The sequence below is a fragment of the Salvelinus namaycush genome, chromosome 19 (genome assembly GCF_016432855.1).
Source record: "Salvelinus namaycush isolate Seneca chromosome 19, SaNama_1.0, whole genome shotgun sequence".
Classification (NCBI taxonomy): Eukaryota; Metazoa; Chordata; class Actinopteri; order Salmoniformes; family Salmonidae; genus Salvelinus; species Salvelinus namaycush.
In genome coordinates, this window is record NC_052325.1 from 24467535 (window position 1) to 24485929 (window position 18395).

The window sequence follows — 18395 nt, forward strand, 5'->3', positions numbered from 1 at the left end:
AATGTGTCAAGTAATTATCTTTTTGTTTTCTCATGATTTGGTTGGGTGTAATTGTGTTGCTGTCCTGGGGCTCTGTGGGGTGTGTTTGTGTTTGTGAACAGAGCCACAGGACCAGCTTGCTTAGGGGACTCTTCTCCAGGTTCATCTCTCTGTAGGCGATGGCTTTGTTATGGAAGGTTTGGGAATCGCTTTTGGAACACCATTAACACTACCTTTTTTGGAACACCATTATTTTTGTCTTACTGAGATTTACTGTCAGGGCCCAGGTCTGGCAGGATCTGTGCAGAACACCTAGGTGCTGCTGTAGCCCCTCCTTGGTTGGTGACAGAAGCACCAGATCATCAGCAAACAGTAGACATTTGATTTCAGATTCTAGTAGGGTGAGGCCAGGTGCTGCAGACTTGTCTAGCACCCTTGCCAATTCGTTGATATATATGTTGAATAGGGTGGGGCTTAAGCTGTGTCCCTGTCTCACCCCACGGCCCTGTGGGAAGAATTGTGTGTGTTTTTTGCCTATTTTAACAGCACACTTGTTTGTGTACATGGATTTTATAATGTCATACGTTTTTCCCCCAACACCACTTTTCATCAATTTGTATTGCAGACCCTCATGCCAAATTGAGTCAAAGGCTTTTTTGAAACATATGACAATAAGTTAGATTTGATGGAGACATTAAACATCTTAGTACCTTATCAATTTATGATTTGTATCTATGTGGACGAGAGGCAGGGGAGCAGGAACAGAGTATTTTTGCTGAGCAATGCAACGAAGCTGGATCATTCTGGAAATAATACCTGTACCATCTACACGCTGCAAAGACTCCCTAACTCTTCGCCATTGTACACGATGGCCCATTGCTCTGAGACTTCCTTTGACCATTATAAAGCCCTTATGGGGCATTCTTGCCTTAATGGCGCTGACTTTCTGGTCTAACTCTTCATCTGACATATCAGAATAGCATTCCCTGACATATTGTGTTCTTTCATCTTTCTGTAAAAAAAGCTAACCGTTACACTGTCATGAAATATGATTATATATCGACTATGAAACAAATAGAACATGGCCTGCTTATGAGTTGCCATCAAAGAAAGCTAGATGAATTCAATTGAAAATGGCAAGAATAGGTGTTCGTAGCTAAATGCTTTTGGTTAGCTTGAGAATAATAATTGCATGATTTATCATTCTACGGCATGTATGAATGTATGTCTGTATGTATGTATGTAATCTTAAAAAAATAAAAAATAATTCACCTTTATTTAACCAGGTAGGCAAGTTGAGAACAAGTTCTTATTTACAATTGCGACCTGGCCAAGATAAAGCAAAGCAGTTCGACACATACAACAACACAGAGTTACACATGGGGTAAAACAAACATACAGTCAATAATACAGTAGAAAAATAAGTCTATATACAATGTGAGCAAATGAGGTGAGATAAGAGGTAAAGGCAAAAAAAAGGCCATGGTGGCGAAGTAAATACAATATAGCAAGTAAAACACTGGAATGGTAGATTTGCAGTGGAAGAATGTGTAAAGTAGAGATAGAAATAATGGGGTGCAAAGGAGCAAAATAAATAAATAAATACAGTAGGGGGGGGGTAGTTGTTTGGGCTAAATTATAGATGGGCTATGTACAGGTGCAGTAATCTGTGAGCTGCTCTGACAGCTGGTGCTGAAATCTAGTGAGGGAGATAAGTGTTTCCAGTTTCAGAGATTTTTGTAGTTCATTCCAGTTATTGGCAGCAGAGAACTGGAAGGAGAGGCGGCCAAAGGAAGAATTGGTTTTGGGGGTGACCAGAGAGATATACCTGCTGGAGCGCGTGCTACAGGTGGGTGCTGCTATGGTGACCAGCGAGCTGAGATAAAGGGGGACTTTACCTAGCAGGGTCTTGTAGATGACCTGGAGCCAGTGGGTTTGGCGACGAGTATGAAGCGAGGGCCAGCCAACGAGAGCGTACAGGTCGCAGTGGTGTGTAGTATATGGGGCTTTGGTGACAAAACGGATGGCACTGTGATAGTAGAATATATATAGTAGAATGTTATGAACCGGCACTGAATCGTAGGAGCTAACTACTAGCTATATAGAAGTTGGATGGAAGAACGCCCAGTGCTGCTTACCTGAGATGCCATCATCACACAGTCTTTCGTAGGTGTCCGCTATGACTTCCTTTGTGTTGGTAAGTAAGGTTGAACAGTATTGGTTGTAGCCAAACTGACACTCAAAAAATGGCCAAAATGGAGGGTGGTTGATAGCGAAATTAGAGGAGTTTTTTTTTTTTTGGAGTTTTGTTTTCAAATACATTTTTTGTTCTCTAAATATTTTTGGGGAATAAAATGCATAAAGTTTTGCGCTCTATTACAAAATATTTGATTGCATTTTTTAACCAGCTGGCTGGTTATACGCTGTACCGGCAGGATAGAACAGCGGCGTCTGGTAAGACAAGGGGCGGTGGACTATGTATTTTTGTAAATAACAGCTGGTGCACGATATCTAAGGAAGTCTCGAGGTATTGCTCGCCTGAGGTAGATTATCTTATGATAAGCTGTAGACCACACTATCTACCTAGAGAGTTTATCTGTATTTTCCGTAGCTGTTTACGTACCACCACAGACTGAGGCTGGCACTAAGACCGCATTGAATGAGCTGTATTCCACCATAAACAAACAGGAAAACGCTCACCCTGTTGATTCCAAATAAAAAGTTGCTTAGTCGTTGTGTGTTCTCAATGGACATTCGGGTGCTTTCGTAAATTCGCTCTGGCTATCTACTCCGATTTCAGAGCGCTCTCGTCTGAGTGTATCAGAGCGCAGAATAAAGAATTTACGAGCACTCAACACCCATTGTATATGGCCGGTGTCAGTAAACGTCGGCAAAAAAGCGTAATTAAATTGTTTCCAGCAGCACAGTTACAGTCACCAACGCTCTGGTTAACACGAAAACTGCCTAACCAGCTCTGCTAGGGTGATTAAAATGGTCAGAGTGGTCTCATTTGTGTCTGGAAGTAGCTAGCAAGATAGCCAACATTAGCTTGGGTGCTTGACTGACGTTGTAAGGCCAGAACGCTCAAATCAACCCTACTCCTCGGTCCGAACGTTCAGTGTACGCTCCGAGAGCTAAATGGTTTTTCATTTTTCATGGAATAGAACCACCATAATATTAATCAAATTAATTAAGCAAGTACCAGTCAAAAGTTTGGACACACCTACTCATTCCAGGATTTGTCTATATTTTTACTATATTTTTTACTAATAATAGTGAAGACATCACAACTATGAAATACACATATGGAATCAGTTAAGAACAAATTCCTATTTACAAGGACAGCCTACTCCTTCCTCCCCATCGGGGAATTGAACCCCTGTCTCCCGCGTGCCTGCAATATGGAAGACTATCAAATGCTTCTCAAACATGCCCTCTGGTGTCAAACTAGCAATAACTTGCATTAACAGAAAAAATGGCTGACAATTAGATAACGTGCCACAGAATGCTGCAGCAGTCCGCAAGGTGTGCCGCAGTATGACGCAACTTTTAAAGGAGGAACCACTGTAGCTATATTGGCCGGTGACAATATATCCTCCAAACACCGGCTTTGAGGGCATTATCACTTTTATTCAATGGGTTACCAACATATTCAAATAATGAGTGACATATTTTAATTTAAAACTTTATTTTTATGAATTTATTTATACTATTTCATTCTTCCACGAGATATAGTTTCGACACAAATCTAGGGTTGCTACCCAAGCCGGCTGGTCGTTTGTTCTATCGGTTCGGTTGCCAGAGACGCGACCCAGTCATTAAGTCTAAATGTTCCGTTGCCATGATGGCTGGATGTTCTTATCCCTTTCTTGTTAGCTAGGCAACTTTGGCTAACACAGTCTTCTAGTGATTTGTTTTGGATACATCCATAACAATGAGCATTATAATGATGTGCGATTTCACCTGGCACAGAACATTTGCTCTTTCGGCAGGCCACTATTGAGAAGAGATAGCCAACTACACAGCTAGCACAATCACTTCAAACTAAAGCTGTAATGACAGCAAACCAGCTGCATTTCGTGTTTTTCTATTGACAATTCTTTGCATACAGTATATCAATAATAATTATGCTGATTCATGATTTCGACTGGCTGAGAAAAGCTGCCAGCCTGTCTGTCTCATCTCAACTCCTGACACGTTCATTAACATAGGTGTCACGTTCCTGACCTGTTTTCTGTTGTTTTGTATGTGTTTAGTTGGTCAGGGCGTGAGTTGGGGTGGGTATTCTATGTTGTGTGTCTAGTTCGTCTGTTTCTGTGTTCAGCCTAATATGGTTCTCAATCAGAGACAGCTGTCAATCGTTGTCCCTGATTGAGAATCATATAAAGGTGGCTTGTTTTGTGTTGGGGATTGTGGGTGGTTGTTTCCTGTCTCTGTGTTTGTGTTCTGCACCAGATAGGACTGTCTCAGCTTTCACGTTTGTTATTTTGTTATTTTGTTAATGTTCATTGTTTATTGTTTAATTAAACATGTTGAACACTAACTGCTCTGCATTTTGGTCCTCTCCTTCATCCCAGGAAGAAAGCCGTTACAGAACCACCCACCAAACAAGGATCAAGCAGCGTGGCAACGGGCAGCAGCAACAGCAGCAGTGGTACCAGGAGGAATGGTCATGGGAGCAAATATTTAACGGAGAAGGACCCTGGGCTAAGGTTGGAGAAGATCGCCGCTCTCGGGAAGAGATGGAGGCAGCTAAAGCCCAGGAGCGGTGGTCTGAGGCAGCACGGAAGCGGGGCTGGAAGCCCGTGAAGAAACCCCAAAAATTTCTTGGGGGGGGCTAAAGGGTAGTGTGGCGAGGGCAGGTAGGAAACCTGCGCTCACTTCCCATGCTTACCGTGGAGAGCAGGAGTACGGGCAGACACCGTGTTATGCGGAAGAGCGCACGGTGTCTCCTGTACGGGTGCATAGCCCGGTGCGGGTTATTCCACCTCCCCGCACTGGGCGGGCTAGAGTGAGCATTGAGCCAAGTGCCATGAAGCCGGCTCTACATATCTGGCCTCCAGTACGTCTCCTCGGGCCGGTGTACATGGCACCAGCCTTACGCATGGTGTCCCCGGTTCGCCAACACAGCCCAGTGCGGGTTATTCCACCTCCCCGCACTGGACGGGCTACGGGGAGCATGCAACCAGGTAAGGTTGGGCAGGCTCAGTGCTCAAGGGAGCCAGTACGCCTGCACGGTCCGGTATATCCGGCGCTACCTTCCCGCCCCAGCCCAGTACCACCAGTGCCTACACCACGCACCAGGCTTCCAGTGCGTCTCCAGAGCCCTGTTCCTCCTCCACGCACTCTCCCTGTGGTGCGTGTCTCCAGCCCAGTACCTCCAGTTCCGGCACCACGCACCAAGCCTCCTGTGCGTCTCCAGAGCCCTGTATGCACTGTGCCTTCTCCCCGCACTCGCCCTGAGGTGCGTGCCCTCAGCCCGGTACCACCAGTGCCGGTACCACGCACCAGGCCTATAGTGCGCATCGAGAGTCCAGTGTGCCCTGTTCCTGCTCCCCGCACTAGCCTTGAGGTGCGTGTCTCCAGTCCGGTACCATCAGTTCCGGCACCACGCACCAGGCCTACTGTGCGCCTCAGCAGGTCAGAGTCGGCCGTCTGCCCAACGCCGCCTGCACTGCTCGTTTGTCCAGCGCCGTCTGAGCTGCCTGCACTGCCTGCCTGCCCAGCGCCGTCTGAGCCATCCGTCTGCCCAGCGCCGTCTGAGCCATCCGTCTGCCCAGCGCCGTCTGAGCCATCCGTCTGCCCAGCGCCGTCTGAGCCATCCGTCTGCCCAGCGCCGTCTGAGCCATCCGTCTGCCCAGCGCCGTCTGAGCCATCCGTCTGCCCAGCGCCGTCTGAGCCATCCGTCTGCCCAGCGCCGTCTGAGCCATCCGTCTGCCCAGCGCCGTCTGAGCCATCCGTCTGCCCAGCGCCATCTGAGCCATCCGTCTGCCACGAGCCATTAGAGCCGCCCGTCTGTCCCGAGCCATTAGAGCCGTCCGTCAGTCAGGAGCCGCTAGAGCCGTCCGTCAGTCAGGAGCCGCCAGAGCCGTCCGTCAGTCAGGAGCCGCCAGAGCCGTCCGTCAGTCAGGAGCCGCCAGAGCCGTCAGCCAGTCAGGAGCCGCCAGAGACGCCAGCCAGTCAGGAGCTGCCAGAGACGCCAGCCAGTCAGGAGCTGCCAGAGACGCCAGCCAGTCAGGAGCTGCCAGAGACGCCAGCCAGTCAGGAGCTGCCAGAGACGCCAGCCAGTCAGGAGCTGCCAGAGCCGCCAGCCAGTCAGGAGCTGCCCTACAGTCATGAGCCGCCCTACAGTCATGAGCCGCCCTACAGTCATGAGCCGCCCTCCAGTCATGAGCCGCCCTCCAGTCATGAGCCGCCCTCCAGTCATGAGCCGCCCTCCAGTCATGAGCCGCCCTCCAGTCATGAGCCGCCCTCCAGTCATGAGCCGCCCTCCAGTCATGAGCCGCCCTCCAGTCCGGAGCTGCCACTCAGTCCGGGGCTGCCACTCAGTCCGGGGCTGCCACTCAGTCCGGAGCTGCCACTCAGTCCGGAGCTGCCATTTGTCCGGAGCGATTTCTCTGTCCTGAGCTACCTCTCTGTCCTGAGCTACCTCTCTGTCCTGAGCTACCTCTCTGTCCTGAGTTGTCTCCTCTATTTAGGAGGGGCCTTGGTGAAGGTTCCTGGACCATGGTCGGGGGCGAGGGTCGCCACTCAAAGGACGCTAAGGAGGGGGACAAAGACAGTGGTGGAGTGGTGTCCTCGTCCACCGCCGGAGCCGCCACCGCGGACAGATGCCCACCCAGACCCTCCCCTTGAGTTTTAGGGGTGCGCCCGGAGTTCGCACCTTGAGGGGGGGGGGTTCTGTCACGTTCCTGACCTGTTTTCTGTTGTTTTGTATGTGTTTAGTTGGTCAGGGCGTGAGTTGGGGTGGGTATTCTATGTTGTGTGTCTAGTTCGTCTGTTTCTGTGTTCAGCCTAATATGGTTCTCAATCAGAGACAGCTGTCAATCGTTGTCCCTGATTGAGAATCATATAAAGGTGGCTTGTTTTGTGTTGGGGATTGTGGGTGGTTGTTTCCTGTCTCTGTGTTTGTGTTCTGCACCAGATAGGACTGTCTCGGCTTTCACGTTTGTTATTTTGTTATTTTGTTAATGTTCATTGTTTATTGTTTAATTAAACATGTTGAACACTAACTGCGCTGCATTTTGGTCCTCTCCTTCATCCCAGGAAGAAAGCCGTTACAATAGGACAGCGAATTTCAATATTGAAACAATGTTGCAAATGTCGGAGAGACAGACAACAAGGTTTATACAAATCTCTGCTGTTGAAAACCAATTGCTATTTAAAAAAAATGGAAGATAATGTTTAGATGCTTTTTATAGTGGATATCAAGTCTATAAATTGTCTGGCTGGGCTGATGAGACAGTGGATTGCCCAGTCAGATGGAACAGAGTGATTAGGCATTTTAACATCATAGATTTAGCTGGTGGTTACTTGTGGAATAGACACAGCCTGGAATGTGGTTTTAACCAATCAGCATCCAGGATTAGACCCACCCATTGTATAATAGGGTACTCTCAACACGTTCTCTGTCTGACAGACCCATTTCCCTCAGTGAGGATAATGCTTTATCTATCTGACAGACCCTGACAGACACACACGCCCGCCCGCCCGCCCGCCCGCCCGCCCGCCCGCCCGCCCGCCCCCCTGTGCTCAGTGTGCAGTGTGAGTTATTCTGGTTGGAGATATGTCTGCAGGAGTACAGTTCGGTTCAGCTGAGTATAGTGGTGTGTATGTCCCGGTGCCCCTGACAGCAGACAGACAGGCTTCATTCCAAATAGCATCCTATTCCCTATTTAGTGCACTACCCATAGGGCTCTCTTCAAAAGTAGTGCACTAGGTAGAGAAGAGGGAGTCATTTGATAGCAGACGGTCAGACAGTGTTAAGAGGGAGTTTAGATGCACTGTTCTGCTCCTATTCCAACCCAGAACAGAGGAGAGCAGGGAAACTGAAGGCCCCTCACTCTCCACTCAACAAGTATGAATGGTGCTCCAGCAGGCTGAAAAGCATGAACCAAACTGCTCTCTCTCTCTCTCTCTCTCTCTCTCTACTCTGTACTCTCTACTCTCTACTCTCTCTACTCTCTCTCTCTATTTCAGTCCCATCAATCTCTTGGCTTATTTTGTTATCTGTCCAATTTAAGTTATTTGGACAGTAGACCAACACAATGACCATTTATGGGAATGTGGTAACGGGGGATACATTTGGCTTGTACGTCAAATCTCACACGGAGATGAAAGTCTGTCATTTAACGGAATTAGTTGTGGAGGGGATCTATCACACCATTTATTGAACACTGTCACGCTGGTATAAAGGGATCGGGAGACAAGCGCAGGAATGCGTAATAGGGTTTTTTATGGACCCAAATTACAGCGTGCCGTGTAAAGGCACGGGGACGAAGACCAAACAAACACGTATACAAAACACAGGGTTGAGACCCAAACAAAAGAGCGAGGATTACCTTGAATAAATACACAAGCGGACAATGATACCATACGGGACGAGACCCGCAATCATCTGCGCAATACACACGGCACGAAAGCCAAAACAACACAGCACAGGTACTCACACGACCAACGGACATTGGAACAATAATCGACAGGACAGTGGTGAACAGGGGGCACACATATACAATTACTAATCACTGGGAATAGGGACCAGATGTGCGTAATGACAGTTCCGGAGGGATCCGTGACAAACACTCTCTTTTCTCTCTCTTCTTCTATTCCTCCTCACCCTTCCTCTCCCTCTGTCAATATCCCCCCATCTCTTCCTCCCCTCTTCAGATAGTGTCCAACGTCCTGATCTTCTCCTGTACTAACATCGTGGGCGTGTGTACCCACTACCCAGCCGAGGGCTCCCAGAGACAAGCCTTCCAGGAGACCAGGGAATGCATCCAGGCTCGCCTCCACTCACAGAGGGAGAATCAGCAGCAGGTAAGGCCCATCATGGTACTGTGGTGGAACCACAGGCAGTAAATGACTTGACATAGTTAGGCCGAGTTACTGCTGATGTAAAAAGGGCTTTTGAAATACAGTTAATTTATTAAATTAAATGCATATATTTCCTAATAACCTAGTAACCAAGGTCTGAGTTTCCGTAAGTAACCTTTGGCTTCTGCTCCCTATAGACCAGGGAAGGGCAACTCCAGTCCTGTTCATAGTCAGATTCATGCCTAACATGAGTAGCTACTACCAAGTGCCATATGCTTTGTTAGTCACCCATGATAAGCGCTGTCTTCACAGTAACTAGATGAATGGTGACAGTAGGGCTGTGGCGGTCATTACATTTTGTCAGCCGGTGATTGTCAAGCAAATAACTGTCAGTCTCACGGTATTTGACCGTTTATTAACATAAACACATTTAGCATGTCCTGGCTTCCTCACATAGCCTACAATACACTGATGCAGACCTTTGGAACATCTACATTTTAAAAAGTCTAATAAATCCATGTAATATAGCCTACACCTTCACAATACATCCATTATTTATTTTAAACAGGTCTAAAGAAACATGATATGAAGAAAATGTAGTCTATTTCAGAAGAACAGAGTAGCATACTCTGAGTTGTCCTTATGTTAGGTCCTGATCTGGCTATGACATATGGCTGTGGGCTACACTAGTTAATTTAGCAGACAAGATTTGCTTATAATTCCATGGCATTATTTTATATTATTTTATAGTATGAAGAATACAGTGTAACAAAGCTGAATAAAATAGAAAGGATATTTTCTCCAAACGATTTGAGGGAGCGTGCACATACGGCTATTCTGTGTTGAGCGGTTAACATAGAAACAGGTACTCCTATATGCTTAATTTAGAGTTATTTATGTAACTTTAGTTGTGATACAAATGTTGGACTATATGTTTAGATTTCTAATACATTAAATGGCTGCAAGATGCGACTCTAATGATGATTTGAAAATAGTTGCATGAAATGCATGAGCTCTGCTTTGTTTTTTACACAGGCTGTACACTCTTCATCAGTCTCTCACTCACAATTTGACAAGCACTTGATAATGCCTCGTATTTCACGGCTGCATCTCCTTTGTGTGGCATTAATGCCCCCTAAAGAAATCCCTGCCTTTTGCGGTCAGTGATCAGCCTGCCGAAGCACCTCTCACATTGCTCTCAGTCATGTGATCGGGTCTTTCTCACAGGCTACAAGTGAAGACAGACACATCGGGGACACAACTGCATGAGTCTTTATCCTATTCCGAGGCGCATATGGAAGATATTGGAAGAACTGTCCACATTTACTTTTCGTCAGCCAACAAGATGAGTAGACCTAACGAACAGTAAAAGCACTATCCTATGTCAATCTACTATCCCCCATACTACAAAAGTTGACCTAGTCTATTCTGCGCCAGAAATAAATATTCCAAACATAGTCTGGGACAGTTGTGGGATACGATAGATCCCAAATTAATACAACCACTAGCATCAAAAAACCTGTTTTAAGCAATGAGTCAGACGCAACAGATGAGAACATTTAGCTTAAAATGTTGATAAACTATAAGGTTATTTCTTCACATTATACGCGCAGCAATGCGCACACGGCAGTAGGCTATAAGCGTGAATGTTCCATTAGCAGGAAAACAAATGTGACCACAAATGGGATTATGCATGTATTGCTTTTATTATAAAGGTGCATTTTTATGGTGAAAATGATCTTCCCCAAACGTGAAACTCACGCGCTGCATATATACGCCATTTAGGCTCTACACCCGTTGTAAAGCGGATTAATGTGCTTCATTTTAAGAAGTTATGTGGACCCTTTTTTAAAAAGGGGGTAGATCAGCTTTAATATTGCAGATAGATTGTAGCTTCCATCGATGTAATTGTCTGCATCACTTCCAATCCCCCATATATTTTTGGGCAAATATATATATATATATATATATATATATAGACTACTGTTCAAATGTTTGGGGTCACTTAGAAATGTCCTTGTTTTTGAAAGAAAAGCACATTCCTCTGTCCAGTGTCTGTGTTCTTTTGCCCATCTTAATCTTTTATTTTTATTGGCCAGTCTGAGATATGGCTTTTTCTTTGCAACTCTGCCTAGAAGGCCAGCATCCCAGAGTCACCTCTTCACTGTTTACGTTGAGACGGGTGTTTTGCAGGTACTGTTTAATGAAGCTGCCAGTTGAGGACTTGTGAGGCGTCTGTTTCTCAAACTAGATACTCTAATGTACTTGTCGTCTTGCTCAGTTGTGCACCGGGGCCTCCCACTCCTCTTTCCATTCTGGTTAGAGCCAGTTTGCGCTGTACTGTGAAGGGAGTAGTACACAGCGTTGTATGAGATCTTCAGTTTCTTGGCTTTTCTCGCATGGAATAGCCTTCATTTCTGAGAACAAGAATAGACTGACGAGTTTCTGAAGAAAGTACTTTGTTTTTGGCCATTTTGAGCCTGTAATGGAACCCACAAATGCTGATGCTCCAGATACTCAACTAATCTAAAGAAGGCTAGTTTTATTGCTTCTTAATTAATCAGCACAACAGTTTTCAGCTGTGCTAACACAATTGCATATGGGTTTTCTAATGATCAATTAGCCTTTTAAAATGATAAACTTGGATTAGCTAACACAACGTGCCATTGGAACACAGGAGTGATGGTTGCTGATAATGGACCTTTGTACGCCTATGTAGATATTCCATAAAAAATCAGCTGTTTCCAGCTACAATAGTCATTTACAACATTAACAATGTCTACACTGTATTTCTGATCAATTTGATGTTATTTTAATGGACAAAAAAATGTGCTTTTTCTTTCAAAAACAAGGACATTTCTAAATGACCCTAAACTTTTGAACGTTAGTTTACATATACTGTACATACAGTACTAGTCAAAAGTTTGGACACACCTACTCATTCAAGGGTTTTTCTTTATTTTTACTATTTTCTACATTGTAGAATAATAGTGAAGGCATCAAAACTATGAAATAACACATACGTAATCATGTAGTAAGCAAAAAGTGTTTAACAAATCAAAATATATTTTATATTTGAGGTTCTTCAAAGTAGCCACCCTTTGCCTTGATGACAGCTTTGCACAATCTTGGCATTCTCTCAACCAGAATACTTTTCCAACTGTCTTGAAGGAGTTCCCACATATGCTGAGCACTTGGAGAAGCCTAATTACCGTGACTAAACGGTCATGTGGAATTTGACTGTCGTCATGACTCGTGACCGCTGGTGTGGCAGTAATTCGGTCAACGTAACAGCCCTAGGCAACAGTAATAATGACTTCAGCTCTCCAAGCCACTAAGCAGAGAGAGAGCGATAGAACGACTCATAACCAACAGCTAATTGGCTAGGATTGACAGGAAGTGAGAGGAGTGTGTGTGTGGGGTTGGTGGCCTATCCTAGCCCCTTGATAACACCCGCCCACCCACGGCTGCTGCTGGGGCGTAAACAGAACAGGAGCTATGTCCCAAATGGCACCCTATTCCATATATAGTGTTCACATTTTTACCAGAGCCCTGTATATATAGGGAATAGAGTGCCAATTGGGATGTAGCCAAGGAGCTGACATCAAGGGCTGGGCCACACTCTTCGGCCAGTGATGACATCTCTCAGCAGATAGGATCACTGTGGCGTGGGCGTCATGGCAATAGAGGGATGGAGAGATGGAGAGAGGGGGTGAGCAGCCATGCGTTCGAGTGCTCAATTACCCAGGTCTTCCCCTGTGGGATAGGCCAAAATCAACACCTCTCCATTTCTCTGTCTCACTGTCTGTCTCGTGTACTGACTCTAATGAACTAAATCTCTGATTGGTACTTTTTCACTCTACACTCTCCCTCTCCCCTGCCTCTCTCTCTCTCTCTCTCTCCCTCTCCCCTGCCTCTCTCTCTCGCTCTCCCCTTCCTCTCTCTCTCTCTCTCTCCCCTGCCTCTCTCTCCCTCTCCCCTGCCTCTCTCTCTCTCTCTCTCTCTCTCTCTCCTCTGCCTATATCTCTCTCTCTCTCCTCTGCCTATATCTCTCTCTCCCTCTCCCCTGCCTATCTCTCTCTCTTTCTCTGATTTTCTCTCATTCTCTCTTTCTCTCTTGCTGTCTTCCCCATCTCTCCCACCCTCTTCTGTCTCGCCCTCCATCTCTCTCTCTCTCTCTTTTCTCTCCCACCCCCCCCCCCCCCTCTCTCTCTGCAGGAGCGTCTCCTGCTCTCCGTGCTTCCCCGTCATGTTGCCATGGAGATGAAAGCTGACATTAACGCCAAGCAGGAAGACATGATGTTTCACAAGATCTACATCCAGAAGCACGACAACGTCAGGTACCAGTCACCACTGACGTCATCAGGGAGAGGAGGGACACATGCAGTCAGTGCCATGCTCCAAAGCTATGTCTAGGTCTTTCCCTTCACCAATTACAGTAACATGCTACTTTTATCAGCATTACCTAGCCTCTGAGGTTCAGCTATACATTCTATCCGTGGTAGTGGTAGGGTCTGTCTGGGGCTTGACTGCAGTGCAGTTGTAGTGGGCGTTGCCAATGGTGAGGTTTTAGAGGCCCTCCTCTTGGCCGCAGAAACTAAATGTTGCTTTTTAAATGCTAGTTTCATGCAATTCTACAAATTTTGCCTTGGGCCGTAGAGAACATTTGACAGCTTTAAAGCTAGTTTTCTGCAATAAAACACATTTTGTCATTTGGCTGAGAGAAAAATGGGCGCTGTTAGCGCTAACAGCGCCAGCTGCCCTCAGTAATTGGGGCTCCGCTGAGCAGCAGACAGACAACATGAAAAGAGAGAGACATCTCCTGGCAGGTAGAGAGAGAGAGAGATAGATAGAGAGGGTGAGTGGCAGAATACCTGACCACTGTGACTGACCCAAACTTAAGGAAAGTTTTGACTATGTACAGACTCAGTGAGCATAGCCTTGCTATTGAGAAAGGCCACCGTAGGCAGACCTGGCTCTCAAGAGAAGACAGGCTATGTGCACACTGCCCACAAAATGAGGTGGAAACTGAGCTACACTTCCTAACCTCCTGCCAAATGTATGACCATATTAGAGACATATCTTTCCCTCAGATTACACAGATCCACAAATAATTCGAAAACAAACCCGATTTTGATAAACACCCATATCTACTGGGTGAAATACCACAGTGTGCCATCACAGCAGCAAGATTTGTGACCTGTTGCCACAAGAAAAGGTCAACTAGTGAAGAACAAACACCATTGTAAATACAACCCATATTTATGTTTATTTATTTTCCCTTTTGTACTTTAACTATTTGCACATCGTTACAACACTGTATATATACATAATATGACATTTGAAATGTCTTTATTCTTTTGGAACTTCTGTGAGTGTAATGTTTACTGTTCATTTTTATTGTTTATTTAACTTTTTTACATTATATACCTCACTTGCTTTGGCAATGTTAACATATGTTTCCCATGCCAATAAATCGCCTTGAATTGAATTGAGAGAGAGATAGAGGACAATTGGCTGTGGAAAGAGAGAGAGAGAGAGAAATAGAGAGAGGGCTCTTGACTGTGGAGAGAGAGAGAGAGCGATAGAGGGTTCTTGGCTGTGGAGAGAGAGAGAGCGATAGAGGGCTCTTGGCTGTGGGGAGAGAGAGAGCGATAGAGGGCTCTTGACTGTGGAGAGAGAGAGAGAGAGCGATAGAGGGTTCTTAGCTGTGAAATAGAGAGAGGGCTCTGACTGTGGAGAAAGAGAGAGGAGATGTCTGGGGCTGAAAATCTTACTAGTACATTTAGCTATCAGATCCTTGCTTCCTCTGTAATTTAGCATCAAGGACGTTGGATCCTCTCCTTCAATGGGCTTTGAGAGGAATTAAGGAAACAAGGATGGAGAAAGCAAAAGTTATTTGACGGCTAGTAACCTTTTCAGACACTGTGTTTCTCTGTGAGCTCTAGTTGGACAGAGGAGAAAGAGTGGAGTGTGTACTATACTGTAAGTAGCCTAGCATGTGATGTGGGGTTGCTGAGAGAGCAGATAGCATCTTGTCCTGCAGCATGTCATGTCCCCTGCTCTTCCCGGCTCAGCTCAGTTCAGCCCTGTCCCCTCTGCTGTTAGTCAGGAGACCTCCATCCTGCTTTCCTCTTTTTGTCCTCCCCCTCCACTGTCTCCTCCATTTCCTCCTCCTCCACTGCCTCCTCCTCCTCCTCCACTTCCTCCTCCTCCACTGCCTCCTCCTCCACTGCCTCCTCCTCCACTTCCTCCTCCACTGTCTCCTCCACTTCCTCCTCCTCCACTGCCTCCTCCTCCTCCTCCTCCTCCACTTCCTCCTCCTCCACTGTCTCCTCCACTTCCTCCTCCTCCACTGCCTCCTCCTCCTCCTCCACTTCCTCCTCCTCCTCCACTGTCTCCTCCACTTCCTCCTCCTCCACTGCCTCCTCCTCCTCCTCCTCCACTGTCTCCTCCACTTCCTCCTCCTCCACTGCCTCCTCCTCCTCCTCCACTTCCTCCTCCTCCACTGTCTCCTCCACTGCCTCCTCCTCCTCCTCCACTTCCTCCTCCACTGTCTCCTCCACTTCCTCCTCCTCCTCCACTGTCTCCTCCTCCTCTACTTCCTCCTCCTCCACTGTCTCCTCCTCCTCTACTTCCTCCTCCTCCACTGTCTCCTCCTCCTCTACTTCCTCCTCCTCCACTGCCTCCTCCTCCTCCACTTCCTCCTTCTCCTTTAAAAAAAGCTGACTACAAACGTGTTATGCAAGTTAGCAGCAGTGGGGTGTCGGGATGTGTCGGAATGTTTTGAAGCTCATCTTAGTGAAGTGGATGTCTACTAGAAGTCAGAATAGTTGTGCGTTTTTGTTGTGTTACAGTTTGTGCCAGTGTCCCAACCTTTAGACCTTGAGAGGAGTCAGATACATTTAGCCGACTCCTCTCAAGGTCTAAAAGTTGGGACACGTACTTTGGCTGCAGTGTAGTTGTGCTCCAGTCCACGGTGGCATCCAGCCTAGCCAGCTTCGCAGTAGATGACATTACTTAACCTGTTTAGGCAAGGGGTGCCGCTAGCGGCACTCCTCCCACATTCCATTGAAAAGGCAGAGCGGCAAATTCAAAAAAAATAATTATTTGAAATATTTAACTTTCACACATTAACAAGTCCAATACAGCTAATGAAAGATACAGATCGTGTGAATCCAGCCAACATGTCCGATTTTTAAAATGTTTTACAGGGAAGACACAATATGTAAATCTATTAGGTAAACACCTTAGCAAAAGACACCATTTTTTCTTTGTCCACCAACACCAGTAGCTATCACCAATTCGGCTAAACTAAGATATTGATAGCCACTAACCAAGAAAAAACCTCATCAGATGACAGTCTGATAACATATTTATGGTATATGATAGGTTTTGTTAGAAAAATGTGCATATTTCAGGTAGATATCATAGTTTACAATTGCACCCACCGTCACAAATCGACTAGAATAAATACATAGAGCAACGTGTATTACCTAATTACTAATCATAAAACATTTCGTAAAAATACACAGCATACACTAATCGAAAGACACAGATCCTGTGAATACAGACAATATTTCAGATTTTCTAAGTGTCTTACAGCGAAAACACAATAAATCGTTATATTAGCATACCACATGTGCAAACATTACCAGAGCATTGATTCTAGCCAAAGAGAGCGATAACGTCAACATCGCCAAAATATATTAATTTTTTCACTAACCTTCTCAGAATTCTTCAGATGACACTCCTGTAACATCATATTACAACATACATATAGAGTTTGTTCGAAAATGTGCATATTTAGCCACCAAAATCATGGTTAGACAATGACAAAAGTTGCCCAGCTGGTCAGAAAATGTCGTGCGACATATTAGACAGTGATCTAGTCGTATACATAAATACTCATAAACGTGACTAAAAAATATAGGGTGGACAGCGATTGATAGACAATTTAATTCTTAATACAATCGCTGATTTACATTTTTTAAATTATCCTTACTTTTCAATACAGTTTGCGCCAAGCGAAGCTACGCTGTTCTTCCATCAGAATCTTGGGCAAAGAATCCTTTCTTGGGTCTAATCGTCTTTTGGTCGAAAGCTGTCCTCTTGCCATGTGGAAATGCCCACTGCGTTCGGCATGAACTGGAAACGTGCCCAGAGATTCAAAGGGTCTCAGAAATAAATGTCCCAAAATCGCACTAAACGGATATAAATTGCTATAAAACGGTTTAAATTAACTACCTTATGATGTCTTTAACACCTATTACAAGTAAAAACATGACCGGAGAAATATTACTGGCTACACTAATGCTTGGAAAAAGAGCAGGTCGGTGTCCACCGCGCGTCCGGCGCAGCTGGAAAAGAGTTACTACCTACACGTTGATCTGTTTTATAGAGGCTGTGATTGCGCAATCGACACCATTCAAAGCGTCATCACGTAAAGACATCCAGGGGAAGACGTAAGCAGTGTCTGTATCCTCATAGCATTCACGGGGACCTTTAAACTGACTCCAGATCAGGGGCCAAGATGTGTGAAATCTGACTCCATGTCAGGGAAATTGCTGTAGAATGAGTTCTGTTCCACTCAGAGACAAAATTTCAACGGCTATAGAAACTAGAGACTGTTTTCTATCCAATAATAATAATAATATGCATATTGTACGAGCAAGAATTGAGTAGGAAGCCGTTTAAAAATTACACGATTTCCAGAAAAAGTGACAACAGCACCCCCTATCCCAATGAAGTTAATATCCCCTCTACAGGACCAGTACTGACACACTCGGGCACACTGTTCAGCACAGCACTGCAGCAAACAGCACAGAAGATTCTGTGGAGATCTGTTTCAATGAGCACACTACAGTAGCATACCACTTAATGTGAAGAGAATCGATTGGATGTTATGCATTCTGGTAGCAAGTGATGTGCGAGGGGACATTGGAACTTAGCCCGGTGTCTCTTCCCAGCTGATGTTGTCAACTGCTGTTGCTTAGGATATTGGTGATGTTCGATGGGGTCGATGGAGTTACCTGGGAGATCCGTTTGTAGTCTCTATGAAAATGGTGGATGCGTTGGGTAAGGTGGCGTCAATGAGAGTAACAAGAAGTGGGCTCATATCATTTTTTGGTGTATCTATGGAACAGAAGGAACATGCTCTCAAGAAGATGTCGGATTGGAATGTGTCGTGTGTGGCTCTTCGAAGCAAGGCGCCTATCAAGGGTGTTATCTCTGAGGTGGTGCTAGAGTGAATGCAAAGGATATATAGTACGTGAAGAACTTGATCAACCGACTGACCCGCATGTGGATGGAGTGAGGAGGAAGACCACTCCATCCATTCTATTGTTGTTTGATGAAGAGTCTCTGCCTTCTCACATGTATTT

General features: G+C 45.7%; 1 protein-coding gene across 1 annotated transcript in view; it reads left to right on the forward strand.

Moving 5' to 3' along the window:
* The window catches only part of LOC120063767 (adenylate cyclase type 5-like), a 161552-nt gene that overhangs the window by 77447 nt on the left and 65710 nt on the right, over window positions 1-18395 (forward strand). Inside the window, exons 2-3 of the mRNA XM_039014061.1 lie at window positions 8866-9015; window positions 13231-13352. Coding sequence (XP_038869989.1) covers window positions 8866-9015; window positions 13231-13352 — 272 coding nt within the window. The remainder of the gene's footprint in view (window positions 1-8865; window positions 9016-13230; window positions 13353-18395) is intronic.